At 44.4% G+C, this 27,235-nt stretch overlaps 2 protein-coding genes across 2 annotated transcripts in view; one reads left to right on the forward strand and one right to left on the reverse strand.

Moving 5' to 3' along the window:
- ELAPOR1 (endosome-lysosome associated apoptosis and autophagy regulator 1) overlaps positions 1–12,837 on the reverse strand; it is a 153,308-nt gene extending 140,471 nt beyond the window's left edge. Inside the window, exon 1 of the mRNA XM_033918778.1 lies at positions 12,812–12,837. The gene's annotated coding sequence lies outside the window, so the exon portion shown is untranslated. The remainder of the gene's footprint in view (positions 1–12,811) is intronic.
- C13H1orf194 (chromosome 13 C1orf194 homolog) lies at positions 3,037–20,038 on the forward strand. Its single transcript, XM_033918779.1, has 5 exons — positions 3,037–3,193; positions 10,510–10,626; positions 11,411–11,526; positions 14,016–14,134; positions 19,850–20,038. The coding sequence occupies exons 1-5, from the start codon at positions 3,113–3,115 to the stop codon at positions 19,918–19,920; spliced, it is 504 nt and encodes a 167-aa protein (XP_033774670.1). The 5' UTR covers positions 3,037–3,112; the 3' UTR covers positions 19,921–20,038.
- The last annotated feature ends 7,197 nt before the right edge of the window (positions 20,039–27,235 follow it).

Here is a 27,235-nt window from a genome sequence, read left to right on the forward strand (position 1 = left end):
GCCTGAGGTGTGTATCTGTGTTTTACTGAGGCATCCTTTTTTGAGTTCTTTCATTAAGGGCCCCTTTTACAAAGCTGCAGTGGCGATGCTGTCATGGTATAAGCACTGAAGCCCATAAGAATGGGCTTCAGTCACTGATGCAGTGAGGGTAGAACGCAACTGGAGGAGAGGGTGGGTAGGAGGGTGGGTGCCCCCTCCCTGGGTGCCCCCCCAGATGCCTCCCATCATGTGCACATACACACACCCCTTTACTTCCTCTTTAACTTTGCTGTCATGAGCAATATGTCCAACCTGCTGCCTGCACCAGCCTCAGCTCTCCCTCTGATGTCACTTCCTGGTCCCGTGCCAAGAGTTAGAGGCACTGGAGGGGGAGAAGGGAAGGCGTGAGCGTGGCAGGGGAGGGGCAAGGAAGGACGGAGGGCAGAGAGGAGGAGAGGTGTCGGCGCCTCACCAAGACAGCACCTGGGGCAGTCTGCCTCCTGCCTCCCTCCCTGCCCTCCTTACTATGCAACTGGCTTCAGTGCATTTACCGCAGCAGTGTCACTACTGGAGCTTTGTAAAAAGGGCCCTACACATATGGTATTGCTTATTAGTATTTATAGACTGCAATTTGATACATCATCATAATGGTTTACATAGTACTAATCAAAAGCAAAAAAACTCCATAATCAATAGTAAAGTAAAAATACAAAGAAAATAAATTACAGAATAAATTCTAATTAAAATAGAAAAAAAAAAGATTCTAAAACTTAAAATACAATTATAAAAGCAGCAACTGCGGCTAGGGCTCTTCTATACGCAAGGTGTCCAATCCGCTCCCGCAGAAATCCACACACCTCCCACCATGTGCTCCCCCCACCACTGAGAGAGAGACAGAGCCCCCCCTCCCCCCCCACACACACATATGTTGCGGGGTGCGGGTTCACAGTTTTTGCTCTTCAGTTGTAAGGCTCAGGCACCCACCTAAGCGTGTCTAATGGAGAAAGAACCTTGAAATGGGAGGGAAGGATTTAGGAAGCGACAAGCAGCTTCCTGCTAAAGAGTTGCACGGGGACAGAAATCCCACCCATCCCCGCCCGTCCCCGCCAGGATCCTCTCCGATCCCACCCATCCCCATCAGGATCCTCTCCGTCCCCACCCATCCCCGCCAGGATCCTCTCCGTTCCCACCCGTCCCCACCAGGATCCTCTCTGTCCCCACCCGTCCCCATCAGGATCTTCTCCATCCCCACCCATCCCCGCCAGGATCCTCTCCGTTCCCACCCGTCCCCACCAGGATCCTCTCCGTCCCCACCCATCCCCATCAGGATCCTCTCCATCCCCACCCATCCCCGCCAGGATCCTCTCCGTCCCCACCCATCCCCGCCAGGATCCTCTCCGTTCCCACCCGTCCCCACCAGGATCCTCTCCGTCCCCACCCATCCCCATCAGGATCCTCTCCGTCCCCACCCATCCCCGCCAGGATCCTCTCCGTTCCCACCCGTCCCCACCAGGATCCTCTCCGTCCCCACCCATCCCCATCAGGATCCTCTCCATCCCCACCCATCCCCGCCAGGATCCTCTCCGTTCCCACCCGTCCCCACCAGGATCCTCTCCGTCCCCACCCATCCCCATCAGGATCCTCTCCATCCCCACCCATCCCTGCCAGGATCCTCTCCGTTCCCACCCGTCCCCACCAGGATCCTCTCCGTCCCCACCCATCCCCATCAGGATCCTCTCCGTCCCCACCCATCCCCGCCAGGATCCTCTCTGTTCCCACCCGTCCCCACCAGGATCCTCTCCGTCCCCACCCATCCCCATCAGGATCCTCTCCGTCCCCACCCATCCCCGCCCGGATCCTCTCCGTTCCCACCCGTCCCCACCAGGATCCTCTCCGTCCCCACCCATCCCCATCAGGATCCTCTCCATCCCCACCCATCCCCGCCAGGATCCTCTCCGTTCCCACCCGTCCCCACCAGGATCCTCTCCGTCCCCACCCATCCCCATCAGGATCCTCTCCATCCCCACCCATCCCTGCCAGGATCCTCTCCGTTCCCACCCGTCCCCACCAGGATCCTCTCCGTCCCTACCCATCCCCATCAGGATCCTCTCCGTCCCCACCCATCCCCGCCAGGATCCTCTCTGTTCCCACCCGTCCCCACCAGGATCCTCTCCGTCCCCACCCATCCCCATCAGGATCCTCTCCGTCCCCACCCATCCCCGCCAGGATCCTCTCCGTTCCCACCCGTCCCCACCAGGATCCTCTCCGTCCCCACCCATCCCCATCAGGATCCTCTCCGTCCCCACCCATCCCCATCAGGATCCTCTCCGATCCCACCCATCCCCATCAGGATCCTCTCCGTCCCCACCCATCCCCATCAGGATCCTCTCCGTCCCCACCCATCCCCGCAAAGAATTACCTCCATCCCCGCCCGTCCCCATAAAAAGCAGCAATCACTTCTGACAGGATCATCAATTCCACAGTTTCTTTTGCTGTTTTCCTTGTGGAATCTCTTTGGTGGAACCCTTTTTTTGTTTTCTGTTCAGGTAATTAACTTATAAACTCTTTTACTAAGGCTGACGTGTCCATTATATTATATGGATGAACCCTGCTTCCAAAGCCTTCCATCCCTGTGGGAGTCCCGTGGGCCAGAGGGGGGTCCCCGTGGGTTAGGGGGGATTCCCGCAATCCCCGTTCCCGTGCAGACCTCTACTTCCTGCCCACCCTCTGCTATTCCACATACCACATAGCTTGAGCACCTCAATGTTGAATAAACTGCTTGACTGTGTGTCCAAGAGATGTAATTATCTGTTGGCTTTAGTACCCCTAACATTTTTTAAAAGATTGACTCCTTTGTGTTTCACATTGGTGATCTTAGTATCAGAGGGAAGAGGAGGTACAGACGACAGTAAGAACACAGGCATTGCTTTTTAATTGCATCAAACTTAGCAATGACGATAGGAGCGGATAATGCATTACGGCAGCGTTCTATCCCCGCCGTTTAAAGCTCTGTGCTGTTACGTCATCCTTCTCCGTGACGTCACAGAGGCAGGTTACCTAGCAACGAAGACAGAGCCGGTAAACAGAGGAGGTGCCTTCCGCGAAGCTGGACCCCAGGCTGCCGGACTGAGCCATGCCGCCGACCCGCGACCCCTTCCCCTACCCGCGCTACGAGAATGACGTCACATTCTCCGGGGAGGCTCCGTGCTTGCAGGTACCGAAAGAACGACGCAAACGAATTACTAGCCGGGGCAGCCTTAGAGGGCTGGGTGTAGGTCTGGGTAAAGCAAGGCTGGGGTTGTCGCCTGCCACGTCGAATTCGGGTCGGAGCTCGACTCTTGCATCCATTTGGGCCGTTGCCGTGGACTGGGTAAAACAAGGATCCCCCGGACCTCGCGGATCACCAGTACCCCAGAGCTGTGGAGAAATGAGGGCTATAGGCGCTCGCTCTTCAGTCTGAAATCAGGCTCGGATGAGGTCTCTCTCTGGATCTACATGCATTTTGGGTTTTAACTAGCGCTGGACAGCACTGCTGTGGTACTGCCTGTGGCACGGGCAACCTGCCCTGATTACTGCTAAGAACTAAACTAAACTAAACCTTAAGTTTGTATACCGCATCATCTCCATAAAGATAAAGATACAGGTAATTCAATAAATGAGGGAAGGACATAATAAGAAATTAGAGGTTATGAAGAGGATAGCTAGCTTTACATTTTAAATAGATAGCTTTACATTTCAGATGCTTTCGGAATAATTGGAATGAGCCTAGGTTCCGCAGCGGGGCAGGGAGGTTATTCCAAAGCTTAGTGAATTTGAAGAAAAGGGATTTCCCTAATTTACCTGCATACATGACGCCTTTTAATGAGAATGAGAAAGAGAGAAAAAAGGAGAGACAGAAAAAAAGAGAGAGGAAGAGAGAGAGAAAAAAGAGAGAAGAAGAGAGAGAGAAAAAAAGAGGAAGAGAGAGAGAGAGAAAAAAGAGAAAAAAGAGAGGAAGAAAAACTGAACTAAACCTTAAGTTTGTATACCGCATCATCTCCATAAAGATAGAGCTCAGCACGGTTTACAGGTAATTCAATAAATGAGGGAAGGACATAATAAAATATTAGAGGTTAAGAAGAGGATAGCTAGCTTTACATTTTAAATAGGTAGCTTTACATTTTCAGATGCTTTCAGAATAATTGGAATGAGCCTAGGTTCCACAGCGGGGCAGGGAGGTTATTCCAAAGCTTAGTGAATTTGAAGAAAAGGGATTTCCCTAATTTACCTGCATACATGACGCCTTTTAATGAGAATGAGAAAGAGAGAAAAAAGGAGAGAGAGAAAAAAAGAGAGAAAAAAAGAGAGAAGAAGAGAGAGAGAAAAAAAGAGGAAGAGAGAGAAAAAAGAGAAAAAAGAGAGGAAGAGAGAGGAAGAAAAACTGAACTAAACCTTAAGTTTGTATACTGCATCATCTCCATAAAGATAGAGCTCAGCACGGTTTACAGGCAATTCAATAAATGAGGGAAGGACATAATAAAATATTAGAGGTTAAGAAGAGGATAGCTAGCTTTACATTTTAAATAGGTAGCTTTACATTTTGGAGAAAAGCCAAGTTTTCAGATGCTTTCGGAATAATTGGAATGAGCCTAGGTTCCACATCCGCAGCGGGGCAGGGAGGTTATTCCAAAGCTCAGTGAATTTGAAGAAAAGGGATTTCCCTAATTTACCTGCATACATGACGCCTTTTAACGAGGGGGAAAGATAGTTTGAGTTTGTGGGCGGATCTGGTAGTGTCAGGTCTCGAAGAATTCCAGGATAGTGGGATTAGGGGAGGAAGAATGCCATGTAGGATCTTGAAAATTAGGCAGGTACATTTAAAGTGAATCCTAGAAATCACCGGAAGCCAGTGAAGTTTTGACAGAAGCGGGGAAACATGGTCAAATTTGCCTTTTGTGAAGATCAACCTAGCCGCAGTGTTCTGGATCCGCTGAAGTCTTTGAAGATTTTTCTCGGTTAGACTTAGATAGCTGGAATTACAATAGTCCAGTCTGGAAAGAATGATTGATTGTACAAGGACAGCAAAATGTTGTTGGCGGAAGCAGGATCTCACTTTCCTAACCTAACTTCATCGCTAAATTTTATGCAATTAAAAACCAGTGCCTGTGTTTTTACTTTTGTCTATGCTGTACCTCCTCTGTGATACTAAGCTCACAATGTGAAACATAGGAGTCAACTTTTCAAAATTATTGTGGACACAGTCAAGGAGTTTGTTCAATATCGGGGATGTTATGTGCCAGGTGAAACAGCAGAGGGCAGGTCTGGAAAGCTTATCCCGATCCTCCAAATCTACTTGTAGGTTTAAGAGCAAGAGTGGGCGACTAGTCCACCACCGAGAAAAGCTGTGGTGTCTGTGACTTGGCAATATTCCAGAAGGAAAATCGGTAAAAGCCAGATCCTTCACATCCTGCAAAAAAGCACGGGATCCGATTTTTACTCAGTCCCATTAACTAGGTGATGCTCATTGTTTAAAGAAAGGCTGAATTTTGCCCCTTAAATCTTTTTGCTTCATTTATTTAGTAGTTTTTAACTTGCATGGTTACATACTTTTTTTATCTTAGCATGGGTTTTATTGACCCTTTAGCATTTACAGTATGCCTCCTGCCCTCTTAAAACATAAACACATTTATTTCTCTTATTTTTTTTCAGTTTCTATTTACTATCCTGTGTCTTTTGCTTCTAAACATCTTAGTTCTGTGTTGAGTATTGAAAAGAACAAATAAACGTTACCCAAGAAATAAATGCTGTAGGGGATAGAAAGAACAAGTAGCCAAATTTTGTTCCTCTGCCTTCTACCGCTCTGAGGATGAAACATAGCCAAGACAGACCTCCTTAGTCCTTATCTTACATTACATTAGGGATTTCTATTCCGCCATTACCTTGCAGTTCAAGGCGGATTACAAAAGAATTATCCAAGATGTATTACAACAAGAACTTACCAAAAAAAAAAAATTGGTCATTTTCAAAAAGAGTAAGAAATGGGTAAGGTTATTTGTTTGGGGTAGTTGGCTTTAGTGAGAGGTGGAGTTTGAGGCTTGCGGTATTATTTCTTTTTTCAGAGTTTTCTTGACGAGTATGGTCTTTATTTCTTTTCTAAAAGTCTTGTAGTCGAGGGATGCCGTCAGTAGATTGGCGATTTGGTTGTCTAGTTTGGCTGCTTGAGTGGCCAGGAGGCCATCATATAGTTTTTTCCTATAGTATCTTTCCTCCTAAACCCACCTCTCCTCCTCCTTCATTTTCTATTTCTGTGGATAACACTATCATCCTCCCTGTCTCATCAGCTTGCAGCCTCAGGGTCGTCTTTGACTCGTCTCTCTCCTTTACTTCACATATTCAAAAGACCATCAAAACCTGTCCTTTCTCGATAACATCGCTAAAATCTGGCCTTTCCTTTCAGAGCACACTGCTAAGACCTCATCCACGCTTCTCGCCTAGACTACTGCAACTTGATTCTCACAGGTCCTCCGCTAACCCATCTCTCTCCCCTTCAATCTGTTCGGAATTCTGCTGCACCAGAGTCCTTATGGAAATGGTAAAACCAGAGGACATAATTTGAGGTTGAGGGGTGGTAGATTCAGGGGCAATGTTAGGAAATTCTACTTTACGGAGAGGGTAGTGGATGCCTGGAATGCGCTCCCGAGAGAGGTGGTGGGCAGTAAAACTGTGACTGAGTGGGATGAACACAGAGGATCTAGAATCAGAAAATAATATAAAAAATTGAACTAAGGCCAGTACTGGGCAGACATGCACGGTCTGTGTCTGTATATGACTGTTTGGTGGAGGATGGGCTGGGGAGGGCTTCAGTGGCTGGGAGGGTGTAGATGGGCTGGAGTAAGTCTTAACAGAAATTTTGATAGTTTTTTCTAAAAATACTCAATAAAAAACTATTGAACTGGAGAAAGGCTGTTTTTAGTAGTGCTGGCAGCGGAAGCTTTAGCCGGTGATGGCTGCTCGTGTTTGGAGCGTTTGGATGCCGAATGAGGGGAGACTGAGTTTGCGGCAGAGGCAGGATCCGACTTACTAGGTTTGCCAGACATTCTCAGTGAGGTAGGCAGCGAACCACGATCTGAACTCCCGTGTAACAGGGCTGTGCAGGCGATATTTAGGCTGGGCTGGAACGGAGCAGAGAAGCTAAGCAGCCATCTTGTTTAAAGGCACGTGACACCCCCCCATGGTGGAATATTATTCTGACTGAAAAGAAAAAAAGGAAATGTAAATATATATAGACAATCTACTGTTTCAGTCGCTATTTACAACTGACCGTCAAATTAGCTTTTTGGTATATTAACCACAAGGCGTGCGGAGCTGCAACAGCCGGCTCGCACCACTTACGCGCTCTTTCTCGTCTCAAGTTCCCTTTTTTCTTTATTGAATTTCACTCATTAGAATCTTGGGGACCTTATCAATATGGGACTTTAAATATTGATTAAGTGAATAATTTTACTTTCTTTAACTTAATTTCCTTAGATAGGAATTGTATATCTTATTCATTTCTGTACAAGAAGTGTATTTCTTGATAGTGTTAAAATATAAATTTTTAAAAAAAGAAAATAACCAAAAAAAAAAAATAATAAATTTTGATAGTTGGAACCCAAGCACAGTACAGGGTAAAGCTTTGGATTCTTGCCCAGAAATAGCTAAGAAGAAAAAATTAAAAAATTTAAATTGAATCAGGTTGGGCAGACTGGATGGACCATTCGGGTCTTTATCTGCCGTCATCTACTATGTTACTATGTTACCACTCTCCTCAAATCACTTCATTGGCTCCCTATCCATTTCCACCTACAGTTCAGACTCCTCTTATTGACCTGCAAATATATTCACTCTGCAGATCCTCTGTATCTTTCTTCTCTGATCTCTTCCTATATTCCACCCTAGGAACTTTGTTCATTGGGTAAGTTTTAGAGAATGACACAGGGACAAATTTTTCCCCATCCCTGCGGGAACTCATTTTCCTGTCCCCGCCCCATTTATACAAGCTCTGTCTTCCTCTGCACAAGCCTCAAACACTTTAAAATCATAAGACTAGCGGGACACTTGATGAAGTTACAGGGGAAATACTTTTTAAAACCAATAGGAGGAAATTTTTTTTCACTCGGAGGATAGTTAAGCTCTGGAACGTGTTGCCAGAGGATGTGGTAAGAGCGGATAGCGTAGCTGGTTTTAAGAAAGGTTTTGGACAAGTTCCTGGAGGAAAAGTCCATAGTCTGTTATTGAGAAAGACATGGGGGAAGCCACTGCTTGCCCAATATTGGTAGAAAGAACAGACTGACTATAATAGTAATGATAATGTTTAACAGTGAGAAGAGAGTGGAACTACTGGTATTCAAAAAATGCTCAGAGAAGTGAAACCCTGAAGAGGGGGTGAAAACCACCTCTTGAGAGGAAGAGTTTACCATCCAATCATTGCATTCACATGTAGAAAATCACTCTCTGGTCACTGGTGAAAATATGACTTCATGACTCTTATGTAGTATTATTCCAAAAGTTATGTCAGAAAACTCTCTATATGGACAAAATGAGATTGCACTTAGCTTGCAAAAAGACTTAGAAAGCTTTTTGCAAGCTAAGTGCAATCTCATTTTGTCCATATAGAGAGTTTTCTGACATAACTTTTGGAATAATACTACATAAGAGTCATGAAGTCATATTTTCACCAGTGACCAGAGAGTGATTTTCTACATGTGAATGCAATGATTGGATGGTAAACTCTTCCTCTCAAGAGGTGGTTTTCACCCCCTCTTCAGGGTTTCACTTCTCTGAGCATTTTTTGAATACCAGTAGTTCCACTCTCTTCTCACTGTTAAACATTATCATTACTATTATAGTCAGTCTGTTCTTTCTATCATTCAGTAATTTTCTGACTACATTAATATATCTCCCTGTACCCTTCTAACGTAGTTGCCCAATATTGGTAGCATGGAATATTGCTACTCCTTGGGTTTTGGCCAGGCACTATTGATCTGGATTGGCCAGCATGAGAACGGGCTACTGGGCTTGATGGACCATTGGTCTGACCCAGTAAGGCTATTCTTATGTTCTTATAGCTTGTATGGTTAAGCCAGTGCTTACAGCAGGGGTGTCCAATGTCGGTCCTCGAGGGCCGCAGTCCAGTCGGGTTTTCAGGATTTCCCCAATGAATATGCATGAGATCTATTTGCATGCACTGCTTTCAATGCATATTCATTGGGGAAATCCTGAAAACCCAACTGGATTGCGGCCCTCGAGGACCGACATTGGACACCCCTGGCTTACAGGAATGGGGCAGGGACATTCAGTTCCTGTGGGGATGAGGAAAAATGTGTCCCCATGTCACTCTCTAATCTGTACCCTTCTTCTCTAGTGCTCTTGACTCCATCCCTTCTACTTTGCTGTGCCGTATGCCTATAACAAACTGCCTGGCTCAGTTCATCAGACTCCATCTCGGGCAGTGTTCAAATCCATGCTAAAAGCCCATATCTTTAAAGCTGCTTTCAAATCCCAACTCCAACCCACTTGCAAAGCACCCATGTCTGTTTCTCATTCTCTCTTTAGTCCCCTACCCTATCTGCCTTATCACGCCCTTTGTAATTCTCTACCTGAGTAACCTGTATTGATTCACCCTTTTTGTCCTGTTTGTCTGTCATAATTAGATTGTAAGCTCTTTTGAGCAGGGACTGTCTCTTGCGTGTTTAATGTACAGCGCTATGGCCCTGATTCTGTATAGGACGCCCGGGAGAGGTGTCCTATTCAGAATCGGGCCTACACTAAACCCCGATTCTGTAACCGGCGTCCATGGTACAGACGCTGGTTAGAGAATCGGGTTAGATTAGACACGGCCTGCTACACTTATCGCGGCAAGGGATCTCTGCCGCTATAAGTATAGCGGGCCGCGGCCGCCCTTCAAATTGCCAGCAGGAGGGTGCCCAAACCCTCCTGCCGGAAGATGCCCCCCCCCCCCCGACACTACCGACCGCCCCCCCCCGACACTACCGATCACCGGCAGGAGGGTGCCCAATCTCCTCAACCCCCTGCGCTAACAGCCCCCAAACCTCCCCCCCACCAAACTAACCTTTTCTTGTTGGCCAGATGGGTCTTGCCCGTCCAGCCGGCAGGCTCGCCTCGTCGAAATGAGGCGGGCCCGCCCCTTCCCAGCCCATCCCTCCGAAGCCTAAGGCCTGATTGGCCCAGGCTCTAGAAGCCTGGACCAATCAGGCCTTAGGCATAGCGGGTCCGCCCATCCCCACTAAGACTAAGGCCTGATTGGCCCAGGCGCCTAGATCCAGAGCTGCTTCACCATGTGGAGCAATAGCCTCCAGCCCACAGGGTAGACACAGCTCTGACTTTGTATAAGCATTTTGGGACACGGTTACTGTGAAAAGTGCTATGTCTCTCTCTCTCTCTCTCTCTGTAAAACTATTTTGAATGAAATCCACTTGAGCTTTGTATTTCTAAAGTGCTTCCAAACACAAGTTGTCCATAGGTCATCTAAAAGACATTATTTTCTTTCAGAGAGCACCCTATTCAAAGCCAACCCACCTTTCCCAGGACGAAGACCCCTGGAGTCGTCTAAATGCCACAGCAACACTCTCCAGTGCCCGCAGGGAAGTGTATTACTTTGACCCCGAGGTAAGGTGATGTTAGAACGCTGCAGATTCACACAGCCAAAGGAAGAAGTAGAGCAAACATATAAAACCACCACAAAAAATAAATCAGGCTTCTACTGAACCAAGAGACCAGGATTTACATTTTACTTGTGTCAACAGTGACCTCCCTCTTCCCAGGCACCTCAGGGTACCTGCACAGTGATAGTTTTACAGTGTCTTTCTAATGCTTGCAGGAGCCATTCATACAATGTTAATTTCCTTCCCCGTGGCATTCCAGGGTATTGCCACTGGGATGGAGCTCTGTAATACTTCTCCATTGGCTGCAAGGGTCACGGCTGTGTATTCTGGTTTCATGAGACCTGATGTCTGAAGGTCAGCCATGCCTACAGTATAGCATCACTAAATAAGGAAAAGCTAGCTAAGGACACACTAGCACAGGGGTAGGGAACACCAATCCTCGAGAGCCGTATTCCAGTTGGGTTTTCAGGATTTCCCCAATGAATATACATGAGATCTATTTGCATGCACTGCTTTTAATGCATATTCATTGGGGAAATCCTGAAAACCCGACTGGAATATGGCTCTCGAGGACCGGAGTTCCCTACCCCTGCACTAGCATTAGGAGTATGTAGGCAGGTATTAAAGAACCTGTGAAAGAGAACTTCCAAGAGACAGTTGAGTGGAATGGCTTGCCTTCCTCATTTTCAGATTATCCCAGCCATTGACAGTAACATTTCTGGGTTAACAACACTTGCGTTTGGAATTTGAATCTTTTTATTTTTTTTCTCACATGTTTGGTTCTAAAGGCACCAAATGACAACCTGGATTTTAACCTGAAGGGGCTCTACAATCACCAAACAGATTTACTGAAAAACAAGAATGAGGTTATTTTTCAGAAAGAGACCTTCCACAAGGATCATGGGTAAGCAGGGGCAGGTTCCCCTCAGAACAGATACTGGTTCCAGTAAAGCCCAAAGGTGATCTTAGAAAGTGATGCTTTAGTGCAGGGGTGTCCAATGTCGGTCCTCGAGGGCCGCAATCCAGTCGGGTTTTCAGGATTTCCCCAATGAATATGCATGAGATCTATTTGCATGCACTGCTTTCAATGCATATTCATTGGGGAAATCCTGAAAACCCGACTGGATTGCGGCCCTCGAGGACCGACATTGGACACCCCTGCTTTAGTGGATGCACTAGAGCACCTCCTGCTGTAGCAGCACTGATAGCCCCAACCAATGTGCACTTCTCCCTCCGTATTCACGGTTTCTGCAATCGCGGTTTCAATTATTCGCGGTTTTTAGCTTGCTGGCTCCTCCCCCCCCAATTACATCAGCATGCATAGAGAAATCGCTAATTCCAAGCGTTTAGAGAGAAAATCGCTGATTCCCAGCACTTTCTTCACCGTGTTTTGCCTCTCCTTCAGGAACAGGCCAGGTCTCCCGCCAAGTTATTCGTGGTTTCACCATATTCACGATGGTTTTTAATAGAAAACCGTGAATAACATATGAAAAAGTTATTCACGGTTTTTCTGTATTTGTGGTTCTGTTAATCCCCTATCACAGCGAATACAGAGGGAGAAGTGTACTTGACTTCTGCTATTCTAGTATGAAGGCTCTTTTACAGGTCTGCTAATGCACCTCAGTTCTGCTCTGCAGCACCCTTTGCACTTCTATGTAACTTATACAGCTGTGACAGTATACCTCAGTTCTATACCCCAAGCTGTTTTAATACTGAACCTCACTAATGCATGCTATCATATGCCATATATTTATGCATGTACCAAAAGATTTTTCAGAACTACAGACAATGCCAGTTTCACAAGGAGTACATTCTTAAACCAAATACCACTACAAAACAAATGTAAATAAATAAAAATATATATTTTTATGTGTATCTTCAAAAACAATGGGAGCATAACAACCAAGAAATTTGGAGCTCTGATGCTTTCAAATGCTCAGTTTCCAAAGGGCCCAGTTATGCCCAGTGACATACCCCATCATAGGCATACACTGTGGAGCAAATTCTATAAATGGCATCCTGATTGTAGGCGGTGGTAGGCGTCCTACCACTATCTAACCAGCCAATTGGGATGCACATTTTTAGAAAAAAACCTACCCAAGGACACCCCTGGAAAGAGATAAAGCGTGTTATACTTTCCTCCCCACATCTCTTTCTTAAAGATTATGAATCATATCAGTTTTACTCACCGACTACCCTGAGCGCTAACACCTTTCTCACCAGCTCTTCCCCGGACCAAGATGGCATCAGCGTCATAGAGTAGAATTTAAATCCCAGACTTTACTCCTCCCCTCTAGCCAACCCCACCAATCAGAGCCTGCCAATATCAGAAAAGGTGGGTGAGAAAGGTGTTAGCGCTTAGGGTAGTCAATGAGTAAAACTGATATGATTAATAATCTTTAAGAAAGAGATGTGGGGAGGAAAGTATAACACACTTTATCTCTTTCCAGGGGTGTCTTTGAGACAGCAATCTGCGAAACATGTCAGATTAATTAACACCTGACCGATTGATTCAAGTTGATAAAGCTAAGTGCTTATCTCTTGTAAATAAGACATATTAGAAATGTTAAAATTTGAATACAGCTGGTGTTGGTAGAAGGAACCTAAAAACCAAGCGAGTATTAAATCTAAAATGAGTATATGGACCAGTGACGATTGGATTGGATACTTAAAGCTCTAGGGCTATGAGAGTAATCAAGCCCTGAGTAGTACCTTTGAGGTCCTGGGAAGCTGATCTATATGAGCTCTTATACTTATTAAATAAATTACTTGTATTAAGTTAAAGGAATCTTAATATTATATTTTATTTTTTTAGAATTGTATTTATGTCAATTGCTGTCAACCGCTTCCCTCCTTACATGTATTACCGTATTAGTAGTGAATGTTATGTTTGTCAGTTTTTATTATTTTACTTAATTTTGAATTTATGGAAATCGCATTGGATTTGGATTATGCTAATTAATCAAAGAAATTAAATAAACTTGAAACTTGATAGACCTATTGGTGATGAAGAATTGCAAAATTAATGCATTAGTTTTAAGAGCTTTCCTTTGTAGGCATTCTTAGAGCACAAAGCCTGCAAGAAAGAAAAAAAAAAAACAAAAACCTGCAAAGGGAAAGAAAAGACCTAAACAACAAACACATCAATTTTGCAATTAACATGTCTTAGTAAAAATACACTGATATATCGTGCAGTGGGTAGGCACAGTGTGTAAAAACACATACAACGCACATGTTCAATGGGTAAAGGTATGGTAATTTGAGCAGCTACCAGATACCTCATAGTTAGAGGACTGGTTTTGATCTCAGTTCCTTGTTATTGATGCTTAGATTCATTCCAGATAACGCAGCGTGAAGCTGAAAAATGTCTTCTTTCCCCTTGATACGTTTCAGGAGAATTCTAAAGAATCGAGTGAAGGAAATACCTCCTTCATCAGAACATCGGAAGTATATGGTGAGGGAGTGGATGAGCCCTAGGAAGGAGAACATTCATTGTATAGAGGGAGCTATTGGTAAGGCACCCTAGACAGAAAGAATGTATGGTGTGACCAGATTGATTTATTTAATTCGTTTTATAGCCCGTCCTCCCCAGGAGCCCAGAATGGGTTACAAACGTACATATGCACAAACAAAGGGTTGACCCTTGATACTCCACTGAACCGGGATTCTGACGAGAACAAAAACACTTTGGAGGAGATGATGTTCAAGATGCAGGCTTTATTAAAAGAACAGTCCAATAATCCACATGAAGAAATACCACAGAAGCATTTAAGATAGTAGACGACATAGCTACAGAAGACAGGGGAACATTAACTGGTGGGAAAAGATGTCATGCTTTATACAGAAGTCCTATAGTTTTATGAAAAATTGTCTTATGTCCTTAAGCAAAAGCAAAGTCTACACTAGAGAATGACACGGTGACAAAATTCATCACCATTCCCGTCCCCGCGGATAACCGCGGGAAACCATCTTCATGTCATTCTTTAAGGAGAGAGGGAAGAATCAGAGTATAATTGGGCACAACCACTGACCCGCAAGCTTTGCTTTGAAGAATGCTGCTGTAGAAGGACTGAGGTTGAGATAGACACTAAAGAATGACAGTCTCTGGTATCCAGAGCAGATATTGTGATGTCATAATGCCTCATTCCACCAGTGCCTAAGAGCCAATCACATCAGTGATGTCACAATGGCTTTATTATCCTTGGCTCACATAAGAATCAGAGTATGAATGGCCACAACCACTGACCCGCAAGCTTTGCTTTGAAGAATGCTGGTATAGAAGAACCGAGGTTGAAATAGACACTAGAAAATGACATGGGATTATTTCCCGCGGTTATCCGCAGGGATGTGAACTGTGATGAATTTTGTCACCGTGTCATTCTCTAGTCTACACTTACTCCATTTTACAACCTGGATATCTACAGAAAAAGAAATTCTACTGAATTTTACACAACACATGAGCAGATCTAGACTTTTAAAAAGGATGGTGTGTGTTAGCCTATTACTTCTTCCCCCTTCTTATTCTCATCTTCCTTTCTCCTCTTTCTTTCTTTCTTTGCCTTTAGGTTGTTCATCATAGCTTAGGAGGTAATGTCCTATTTGGGATTAAGAACTTTTTAAAAGATATTCTCAATGGAGAAAGGTAATAGTGGGGTTCCCCAGGGGTCTGTGCTGGGACCGCTGCTTTTTAACATTTATCAATGAGATGGGAATAATTAGTGAGATAATTAAACTTGCTGATGATACAAAGTTGCAAGAGGACTTTGCAATATTGGGAGACTGGGCAACAAAATGACACATGACATTTAATGTGAACAAGTGCAAAGTGACGCATCCGGGAAAGAAGAATGCAAACTATAGCTACGTGCTGTAGGATTCCACGTTAGGAGTCACCATTCAGGAAAAGGATCTGTGTGCAATTCTGGTTGCCGCATCTCAAAAAAAAGATTTAGTGAAATTAGAAAAGGTACAGTGAGGGCAATGAAAATTATAAAAGGGATGGGACAACTTCCCTATGAGGAAAAGCTAAAGCGGTTAGGGCTCTTCAGCTTGAAGAGGAGACAGCTCAGGGGAGTTATGATACTGAGTGGAGTGGAGTGAGTAGTTGTGAATCGTTTGTTTACTCTTTCCAAAAAAATACTAGGACTGGGGGCGTGCAATGAAGCTACTACGTAGTAGATTTAAAACAAACCGGATAAAATATTTCTTTACTCAATGTGTTATTAAACTCTGGAATTTATTGCCAGAGAATTTGGTGAAAGCAGTTTGCTTAGCAGGTTTTAAACAAGAAGGTTTAGATAATTTCTTAAAAGAAAAGTCCATAAGCCATTATTAACATGGACTTAGGGAAATCCACTGCTTATTCCTAGGATAAGCAGCATAAAATCTGGTTTACTCTTTGGGATTTTGCCAGGTACTTGTAACCTGGGTTGGCCACTGTTGGAAACAGGATACTGGACTTGATGAACCTTATGTTCTTATCTTTCCAGCAGTGGATTGACCCCTTTAGCCACAGCTGCCCATTTCTGGGGCAGGGTCTCCCTCTAAAGCTGTGCAGAACACTCCAGGTGGTAGAGCTCACTTCTGGTGTTTTTCCTTCTTCCCTTCCCCTGTAGCACCTCAGGGTTCCTCCCGGCTCCTCCTCTTTAATTTTTCCTGCTGTCTCCCTCTTCTCATCTTTACTTTGTCATCGGTCCTCCCCTTATCTTCCCAATTTCCTGGTTTTTTCCCCTCTTCTTCCAGGTTTCTCTGCATCTCCCCTTTTTCTTCATGCTCTTCTTGGAGTGTGTCTACAGGAGGTTAGATGCACAAAAGATGGTCACTAAGAATGTGCAAGTCACTGTGGGCCAGTTTTTTTGGCTGATTCTGAAACAATGATCAATGTTCCAACAAGTTTGCAAATGATTTGCGTGGGGGTTCACCGAAATCCCGTTCGATCGATCGTTGTGACAGCGACTTAGGCACATGTGCAGAATAGTGAAGTTGATAGAGCCACAATGTATGCATGCGCCAAGATTTACTATGTCAGTCATAGGCATGGCTTTTTGTAGCATGTCATATGTGTACATCATTGCTGCGTGTTGAAGTATCAGCTGCAAAGCATTCTTATTGCAAAGTGATTTATAAACACCGCCGGTAGAGATTTTCCTTCTTTTTGCTGTACAAAAAAAAGTTCTGGTCCCCAGCTTGTACATATTTTTATCATGAGGAATGAAAATTTTCACCTTCTTTTTGTTCACACCCATCTTTTCGCCACACTCTCGTATACTTTACACTATTGACGGGCATGCATAAGATGCTCCTTCAACACACATACTCACAACACACATGTATACATCCCTCTCCTATTGTAAACATTTAATTCATGTTATAAATGTTATATATTTTATTAATATTATATTGATTTCAAGGTTGAACTGTCGGTAAGACATGCAAGCAACTGGTCTTGACTTGTCATTTTTTGGGGGTCGCTAGAAATGATCGCTTTTTTTTGTGCATGGCCAAGTGATGGTAGAGCATCGATTGGTCAGCTAGTTTGCATGGCGTTTTAATATGAACGATCTCATTTGCATGGCAGAGTTGGAGAATGAGCAAACGCTCAGGAAACCACGCGTTGAGCTGTTTTGTGCATTGGGTCAGCAAATTTGATCAGTCGCTAAACTGGTCAAACCAGTTTAGCAACGATCGTTAGATGATCAGAGACTTTAGTCCATCTAATAATAATAAATTTATTTTTATATACCCTCATACCCAAGAATTCTAAGCGGTTCACAACAACTGGATAAAATACATACAGTACGAGTTATTAAAGACAGCAATTGAAGGCATTTAGTAGAAAAAATACATAGATTATAAAATACAAACAGTATAAACAAATGCGGAGAATTTTACAAAGCAAGATAAAAATATAAAAAAGTATTAAGACCCTGGCCTATTAAACAATTGAGTTTTTATCTGTTTTCTAAAATCCAGGTAAGAAGAGGCTTCTAACACCACCGGGCAAGCCAAATATTTAATTTAGCTACCTGAATGGCAAAGATTCTTTCACAAAACCTTTTATACTGGCAAAATTTTACTGAGGGATAGGCCAGGGTGAGGACATGCTGATCCCTTTGTTGTTAATTGATCTGGGCTATGTGTGTGAATGCTGGAGTAGGAGTATTGCAGTTGCTCCGGGGGTGAGGGCGGGTGAATGTACTCCAAGATCATTGCTAAGGGTTGCTTGGAGGAGGGGGAAGGGTATAGACCAGGGGTTCTCAGTTAGAGAATGACTCGGTGACAAAATTCATCACCGTTCCCGTCCCCGCGGATAACCGCGGGAAATAATCCCATGTCATTTTCTAGTGTCTATTTCAACCTCGGTCCTTCTACACCAGCATTCTTCAAAACAAAGCTTGCGGGTCAGTGGTTGTGGCCATTTACTCTAATTCTTATGTGAGCCAAGGATAATGAAGCCATTGTGATATCACTGATGTGATTGGCTCTTAGGCACTGGTGGAATGAGGCATTATGATATCACAATATCTGCTCTGGATACCAGAAACTGTCATGCTTTAGTGTCTGTTTCAACCTCAGTCCTTCTACCCCAGCATTCTTCAAAGCAAAGCTTGAGGGTCAGTGATTGTGGCCATTCATACTCTGATTCTTCCCTCTCTCCTTAAAGAATGACATGAAGATGGTTTCCCGCGGTTATCCACGGGGATGGGAACGGTGATGAATTTTGTCACCGTGTCATTCTCTATTCTCAGTCCTCAGGACACACCTAGTCAGTCAGGTTTTCTGGTAATCTGTAATGAATATATGCATGAGATAAATTTGTATGCCCTGCCTCCAATCTATTCAAATTTTTCTCAGGGCGTTGGCACCCCTCCTCCTCTCCTCCCCCATGCGTGCCCCTTCCCTTCCCCCATACCTTTTTAGCTTCGGCATGAGCAGCCACCAACTTGTTGCCCACATCGGCTTCGGCGCTTTCTCTGATGTCACTTCTGGGACCCATGCTCACCCTCACTGCGCTACTATGGCTGGTTGTGACCCAAGGACTATGTTGAATACCTCTGATGTAGAAAGATTTGCTTTTGTCCACACTAAATGCTCTCTAAAAAAAATTGCTCCCACTAGGCAGCTCCATTATATGGTACAGTAAAGCGAAGTTACTTACTTGTAACGGGAGTTCTCCGTGGACAGCAGGATAAGTCAGCCACACTTTGGTGACGTCATCTAACGTTCCCAATTCTCCCAGAGCTCAGATGAGGCTTTTGGGAGCCTCACCTGAGCATGTGCAGGGAGCCCTATATATACCTGTGCTGGCCCTCACTAATCCAGTTTAATTGATCTGACCTTCCCAACGGCCAGATCACAGCTCTCCACAAAAAAAACCAAAAAACAAAACCCCCCGAACAAGAAAAGAATGGCAAAAGAAGGAGAGAAAACCACAGCAAAACTGGACTTTAAGAACTGCCCAATATGCAAGAGGAAAATGAGCCCCTAATTACCAAAGCATCATGCTGTGTTAGAGGCTGAATTGGATATTGCAGTGTGGAGGTCAGGAGCAGATGATCTTATAACCTATCTGTATCAGAAGGGGTGGATCTCAGTGAGGAGTGTTAGGGGAAAGGAGTAGATTCTGATCACAGATGATATAAGCAGTGGCGTACCAAGGGCGGGACGGACCACCTCGGGTGCACGCCCTAGGGGGGTGCATAGCCGACCGGGTCCAGAACCTCCTGGGACCTGCACTTCAGTGCGGCTGCCGGTCCAACCTCGCGGCCAAGAAAAAGGCTAAGAAGCTGGTGGGAGCAGCGAAAGCGTCCTTTAAGGAACACCCTCCCGATCCGGCTCTATCCCGCCCCCTTCGTGACGCCACCGGACAGCGTTCTCAGCCATTGGTCGACCTTGCCTGAGCGCTGTGACCCAGGCAAGGTCGACCAATGGCTGAGATCGCTGTCCAGTGGCGTCATGAAGGGGGTGGGATAGAGCCAAATCGGGAGGGTGTTCCTTAAAGGACACTTTTGCCGCTTCTGCCAGCTTCTTAGCCTTTTTCAAACCATAGCAGTGGCGTACCAAGGGTGGGGGGGGGGGGGGGAAATGATGGGCCGGGGGGGAGGGTATAAAAAATGATAGGTTCCAGGTGTCACATACCCTAGGTATGCCACTGGATATAAGCACCTCTCTGTCAACATCGAGCAACAACTAAAAAACAGCTTGTCTTGTGTTTTTTTTCTCCTTAGAGAGTCATCACACTGCTACTACCAACAGGGGCTACTCCAGGAAAGATGATGGAGGTTTCTATTCTATCTGAAGGCGGCTTGACTTGGTCACCTCAGTCTCACATCCACATTGTGACCTCTGTTCCCTCTCTCTGTCCCCTATGGCTTCTATCGGTTTCTTCATTAAATCAAGCTGTTTGCTATAACCTGGCAGTGGAGTTTAGTAACTAATGGAAAAATTCATTGGGGTCAGTATTCAAAGACAGGAAGTTGCATCATGAGGAGGGTCCCGGCCGAGGGAAGATTGCAAGTGTGTGTGTATCAGCTGGCTCTAGAAGGTATGCAACAACGGCTGGGAGAGAGGGAAGGAGGAAGGAAGACTCAGGGTAATCACGGGGTTTTTTTCCTCATGGGAGCAAGGCTTTTTATGGTTCCCACGGAGCGATAAAGCCTTTTTTTCTTTTATCACAGATTTACCATGGGTACCCATCCTCATGTCATTCTCTACAGTTTAACTTAATTAGTTGTGTCATCCATCTGCACATACCCTTGCCGACGTGTTTCACAAATACTTCATCAGGATGAGGAAATCTACAAAAACACATTAAACAAACGCGTTGGCAAGGGGATAAAAACTACAAATTAAAGCTAAGTTCTGCTTCATATTAATCAATGTTGCTGAAACATATTGAAAATATATTTATTACAAAATATTTATATATTTATTGAGAAAATCATAAGTTGGATAAAAAGAAGAAAAAAATGTCAAAACGATAAAATGCCAGGCTGGTAGTAATGAGGATCTCTGCTACCATAAGTTATATTACTGAGGTGGATGTCTGAAAATCCCTAGAATGCCCGAGCATTGAGCATTAAAATGCTTATACTGATATATAGCTTTACACTACCTCTTGTGGAAGTTTGTGTGTTATTGGGCTGGTGAAGAAAAAAAAAGAAAAGTGTATCAGGATGCAACTAGTGTGCCAGTTTTATAGAATAGCACCTATGCCAATCTGAGAGATCATTCACATGTATATGTGTTTATTCTAGAAATTAATGCATGCAATTGGCGTCTTCTATAGAATCGCCTTTTATGTGTGAGGCAAACTAGGTGAGGTTACAAATTTACACAGGACCTGGGCTGTTCCCAAATAAAAGGCCATTAAAGATTTGTTCAAGTTTTGATCACAGTACCTTAGTTCTGGACAAAAAGGAGGTGCAAAGGCTATAAGAACTGTGATTTCATAACTGCTGAAGGAAATTTTCTAAAGAAATCAATTAAGTTTTCTTTTAAAATTACTTACCAGGTCTGTAGAACCCTTTGCGCTTAGGCAGGATATTGAGAATTGCCACCAGACTGGGAGAAACCTGTTGGTACATCAAGCTCTGCATGCACCCAAGAACATTACAGTATTTGCTTTTACGAATGGCTCATGCTGGCAGGCTCTACTTGTACCAATCTGGTGGATGGATCATAAGCTATTGCTATGGATCTCGGGTCTAACACATTTCAGTGTGTCTGGGAGGGAATGCATGGATGGGAGAACATCGCAGGGGAGGAGACATAGGCATCCTGGGACTGTCGGCCAAGTCTCTTCCCTGAAGAAGCCCTTTCTGGGAACGTCAATCGCTCCTCTTAAACTTACTTGCTGATACCGTGGATTGAAGACAAAGTTTTATTTTATTTTTCTTTCCAGCTTACGATTTATCTTTAATCTTATCTATTGTTTTGCCTTTTGTCTTTGTTTTGTTCTATTTCTATCATTTAAATTTCTCCAGAATTCTACTATTCAACGGCTCCCCCTTCTGCTTCTATTCCTTTCTCTCCTCTCTTCTACCTTCCAAAGTATTTAGATCAATGCTGTCTTGTTAAAATGTTTATTTTATTTCTATTTTTCCTCTAACTCTACTTTTCACTTCTCTATTACCCTCCAGGTACTTTAGTTAGATTGTGAGCCTTCGGGACAGTAAGGGAATTTTTCAAGTACCTTTCTTATTTCTAATCTTAATGTATATTTTCTGTAAACCGCTTAGAACCTAACGGATGTAGCGGTATATAAGAAATAAATTACATTACATTACATTACATCATGTTTCTAGGTTTCTATAACCATAAAGCTCTATGACATCACAATGCAGGCAAAGAGCCTTAGCCAATGGGAAGAAGATATGCAAATGTTAAGAGCCTTAGCCAATAGGGAGAGGAGGAGATAGTGGATGCTGCAGAATTCTACTGTTCAACGGCTCCCCCTTCTGCTTCTATTCCTTTCTCTCCTCTCTTCTACCTTCCAAAGTATTTAGATCAATGCTGTCTTGTTAAAATGTTTATTTTATTTCTATTTTTCCTCTAACTCTACTTTTCACTTCTCTATTACCCTCCAGGTACTTTAGTTAGATTGTGAGCCTTCGGGACAGTAAGGGAATTTTTCAAGTACCTTTCTTATTTCTAATCTTAATGTATATTTTCTGTAAACCGCTTAGAACCTAACGGATGTAGCGGTATATAAGAAATAAATTACATTACATTACAATTACATTACATTTAATTTTTTATACTGTTCTCTCAAGGGAGCGCAGAATGGTTTACATTAATTAACTCAGATACTCAAGCATTTTTTCCTGTCCCGGCGGGTTCAAAATCTATCTAACCACTTGTATGTGTAGACTTTCTCCAATTTTTAATTTTAGTATAACAACTTATTATGTAGTTTTGTGTGTGTGTGTGGTGGTGGTTTTTTGTAAACTGTTTTGTTATCAATTTGGCTTTACTATGAAAGCCACCTAGAGATAGGTAGGGTACAACTTTTTTTAAATAAATAACGGTGGAAGTCCCTACTTTCACTGTGGCTCAAACCCAGGAATAAGCCGTATTGCCATCAGTATGTATATGTATGCTGTAAAATCAACCCCCCCCCCCCCCCCATTCAAGGAGACATAATAAAGTTTATGCAAAAAACCAAACCAACAACCAATCTTTACCAGACTCAAAATCTAATCTAATCTAATCTAATCTAATCCTTAGGTTTGTATACCGCAGTATTCAGTATGTCAAATGCTATTCGTAGCTATGAGAGCTTAATTTTGAAATGGACCATAATGTAACAGCTTTTCATGAATGCTCACATACATCTTTAATTACCTCCTGAAGATGAATAAGTCATTAGTGAAACTTAGGCTTCCTTTTATTACACTGCGCTAGCAGTTTTTAGCGCCGGGAGCCACGGTGAATGCCTCGTGCTGCTCCCGACGCTCATAGGAACTCTGTGAGCATCGGGAGCAGCGCGGAACATTCAGCGCAGCTCCCCGCGCTAAAACTGCTAGCGCAGTTTAATAAAAGGGGGTATTAATGTCTTTTTTTTACCTATGTAGCCATGAGCTACACTGAAGTGAGGCGTTAAGTGGGTGCATCTATTTCCCAGAACTGCAAGCTGAGAGTGTTAAAATTATCAGTGCTGTATGCTGTGTACTAGTGTAGGAAGGGCTGCTTAGCATTCAGAGCTATAAAGTATTTGGCAGTTGGAGTACATACTCATGCACCTGGGACTCCATGGGAACCGCAGACAGGCAACTCTGGAATAGGCTAGGGACTCGACAGGAGTTCCAGCAGTTTCCAGAAGCCTAAGAAAACCCATAGAGATGCCAGGCCAGTTCCTGGACCTCCTGGACGATGGCCTCAGCTTTGTGACGTCCAGCTGCAAGGGAAAGAACATGGAGCACTTGAGCCGCTCATAATTGAGCATTGCAATGAGGAGCCTGGAGAAACTTCCAGCTTCGTCTCGTAGCGAGGCAGAAATAATATCTGAGAGCGCAGAGGCTTTGAACAGCCGGCACACTGTGGGGTCTTCCCCTTGGTTCAGGACCACTACCACTTCTTGACCACTGTGCTCATGCAGAGAACCAGACTCTGCCAGAGAAACTGCAACCTGGGACAATAATGACATGGAATCAGACTTAGTCTGTCAGACTGAGCCTCCTGGTCTAGTTGTGTCGCCTGCTCAGGGTGCATGCTGATGGGAGATCCCCCTGTGCAGGGCCTCCTGGGCACCACGAATCTGTGCTTGGCCAATACACCATTGGAGGGGTCTGGAAAGGGTCTCATTCCCTTGGGAATGCATCTCTTGTGGATCCTCAGCGCTGGAAGACTTGGAATACAGCTAGATTCAACTCACTCTAATCCCCCAAATCAAAGCAACCTTCAAGTACTGTTTCTATCATTTGCAAAAACTATGCTCCTGCCCTTTCTCCGCACACGGGACATGGATGTTCCTTGGCCGGCCATCTAGTGCAAATCTGGCATGATATAAGGATAAAGGCCTGAGGGGTCCAACCCTGTTTTTAAGTAAAATTGAAGGGATTTGAGGCAGATAGAGGCTTTAGGGGGAAAAAAAGATAATTTACAATCCAAGATGGCCATCAGTAAAATCACATCAAAAATGACAGGGGTTTTAGAGGTGGTTTGACTTTGGCTGCAGAAACCTTTACATTTTAGTTTTGGAGACTCTTCCCCCCAAAAAAATTTTCTTTAATAGCCTTACTCACTGTGCCATGTACTTGCCTGCTTCAGCTCAGGAATGCAGCTGGGATAAATTGAGAATTCTGCTTCACAGGTTCCCCAGAAGAACTTGGTCTTCAGGCTGCCAGTCGGATTGAAGTCAGACTGAGCTTCAACTCCAGAAAACCTCACACCATGAAGGGAGGGAGTACCACACAGCCAGCCCACTATTAATCCCAACCAAGCTAGGAAGGAGCCATATGGCCTGCGTTCAAGCTCCTGATAAATCATGGATGTGAGCAGCTATGAAGGGTACAGCCCCCAAGCTCAAAAAATACAAAAGCAGGCTGACTATCTAGGTGTCCCCCAAGGGCTGATCCTGCTAGCAGCAGACTTCCACAGCATGAATCTGCATCGTCTCCCAGGCAGAGGTCCCAACAAGTGGGAATCTCTGGGCACCAAGCCTCCGACCAAACACAGAAAAAAAATACCTGAAAAAAATAAAACTGCAAAGCAGAACAGAAACACTTCTGAGAAACTTGCAGAAAAGAACTGAGGGAGCAGGAACAGCTTACTGGGAAGTTGGTGGATTTCAAAAAGATGATTGGCAGCATTCTACACGTAACTTGTGGGTTCAAATGTATAATCCTAGCGTTCAGGACCACTAGACACCTTGCACTAGAAATCCTTGTTAAGAGATGACAGAAGACTGAGAGGATGACCCTATACGATACTAAATTCTGTTGTGGTAGACAAGGGCAGCTATCTAAAAGCCTCAGGCACTGTAGGCAGGGGTTGTCTTGTCAGTGAAATTGTGTAGTTTGAGGGCAGAGGATGATTATTCACACAAGTCATGTGCAGCCACTAAATAAGAGCCACAAAGGGCTAATGAGAACCAAAGTTTTTTGGCCACAGTTAAGTTTGGTATCTGCTAATGGTCTAGGACAGGGGTAGGCAATTCTGGTCCTCGAGAGCCAGAGCCAGGTCAGGTTTTCAAGATATCCACAATGATTATGTATGAGAAGGATTTGCATGCACTGCCTCCTTGAGATGCAAATCTATCTCATGCATATTTATTGTGGATATCCTGAAAACCTTACCTGGCTCCGGCTCTCGAGGACCGGAATTGCCTACCCCTGGTCTAGGAAGTGGAAGAGCTGGAGTTCGTGTAAATTCTCTATTGACTCAGACTAACCTTCCTTCCAGGAAGTCAGCCCCAGTAATTACTCCATCGACTGGTGACCTGCCTCCCAGGAGCGAGAACCAAGGACATCGTGGACAAAATTGAGAAGGTCTTGGAAGGAGCAGAGACGGAAGAGACCGCAGTAATGATCCACATCGGGACGAATGATGTCAGCAGGAGAGACTACAGAAGAGGCACGCTGATAGAACAGTTCAAGATTCTAGGAAGGAAACTGAAGATGAGGACCCAGAAGATAGCATTCTCAGAGATCCTACCGGTACCGAGGGCAGATGTGAAAAGGCAGGAAGAACTACAATCAATAAATGCATGGTGTGAGGAAGAAGGGTTCCACTTCGTGAGGAACTGGACAACGTTCTGGGGCAAGAGCAAGCTCTACAGGAGAGATGGACTGCACCTGAGCGTGGCGGGAACAAGACTTCTAGCAAACAACGTCAAGAGAGGAATAGAACAGGCTTTAAACTAAGAGAAAGGGGAAAGCCGACAGTCGACCTAGCGTCGATGATTCGGAAGAAGGTATCCCGTGAAGATACTAAGGGGAAAAAAGGCAGGGAAGAAACAAGAGACAAATTACAGGAGTCAACTAACCCAGAAGAGGAGGTTAGAAAGATTGTAGCAAAAGAGAAGACACCAAAGACTGAAGCACAGGGAAAAGAAATGAAGACGACAAAATGCCAGGATCTAAACTGCATATATACTAATGCAAGGAGTTTAAGAAACAAAATGGGGGAGCTAGAAGCCATGGCCAATGCAGAGGACATAGACATCATTGGAATCTCTGAAACGTGGTGGAATGAGGAAAACAAATGGGATACAGCACTGCCGGGGTACAAGCTCTATCGCCGGGATAGGTCAGGTCAGAAAGGAGGAGGAATAGCCCTATACGTAAAAAAAAGCATACAATCGACAAGAATGGACACAGCGGAGATGATCAACAAACTGGAATCGCTATGGGTTAAAATACCGGGTAGGAAAGGGCATGAAATAAAGATGGGCCTATACTATCGTCCACCCGGGCAAACCGGAGATAGCGATAAAGAAATGGATGCCGAGATGAAGCGAGAATGCAAAAGTGGTTACACAGTTGTTATGGGAGACTTCAACTATCCTGGGATAGACTGGAGTCTTGGAAGCTCAAGATGCGCTAGGGAGACAGAATTCCTGGAGGCTATACAAGATTGCTTCATGGAGCAGCTTGTTAGAGAACCGACGAGAGGAAATGCCACTCTGGATTTAATCCTAAATGGACTAAGGGGACCTGCAAAGGAAGTGGAAGTAGTGGGACCGTTGGGAAACAGTGATCATAATATGATCAAGTTCAAGGTTGAAGTAGGCATACCGAACGGAAAGAGAACCATAGTGACATCTTTCAACTTCAGGAAAGGAAACTATGAAGCAATGAGGGAAATGGTAAGGAAGAAACTTAGGAACACTTCCAAAAAATGGCAAACAGTAGAACATGCCTGGTCTTTTTTCAAAGACACAGTGAGCGAGGCACAAAATCTGCACATCCCCAGATTCAGAAAGGGGTGCAAAAAGGGTCGAACAAAAGACCCAGTATGGATGACTAAAATAGTGAAGGAAGCGATAGGCAATAAGAAAAATTCATTCAGGGAATGGAAAAAGGACAAAACTGAAGGGAACCAGAAGGAGCACAGGAAGTATCAAAAAGAATGTCACCGTGTGGTTCGAAAAGCCAAAAGAGAGTATGAAG

This window comes from Geotrypetes seraphini, chromosome 13 (genome assembly GCF_902459505.1).
Source record: "Geotrypetes seraphini chromosome 13, aGeoSer1.1, whole genome shotgun sequence".
Lineage (NCBI taxonomy): Eukaryota > Metazoa > Chordata > Amphibia > Gymnophiona > Dermophiidae > Geotrypetes > Geotrypetes seraphini.

Excerpts from the sequence above, each read along its gene's own strand:
- C13H1orf194 (XM_033918779.1), top strand. The coding sequence starts at position 3,113 with ATGCCGCCGACCCGCGACCCCTTCCCCTACCCGCGCTACGAGAATGAC. Across the intron at positions 11,527-14,015 it reads ACCTTCCACAAGGATCATGG|GAGAATTCTAAAGAATCGAG; the intron begins GTAAGCAGGGGC and ends GATACGTTTCAG. Across the intron at positions 14,135-19,849 it reads TTGTATAGAGGGAGCTATTG|AGAGTCATCACACTGCTACT; the intron begins GTAAGGCACCCT and ends TTTTCTCCTTAG.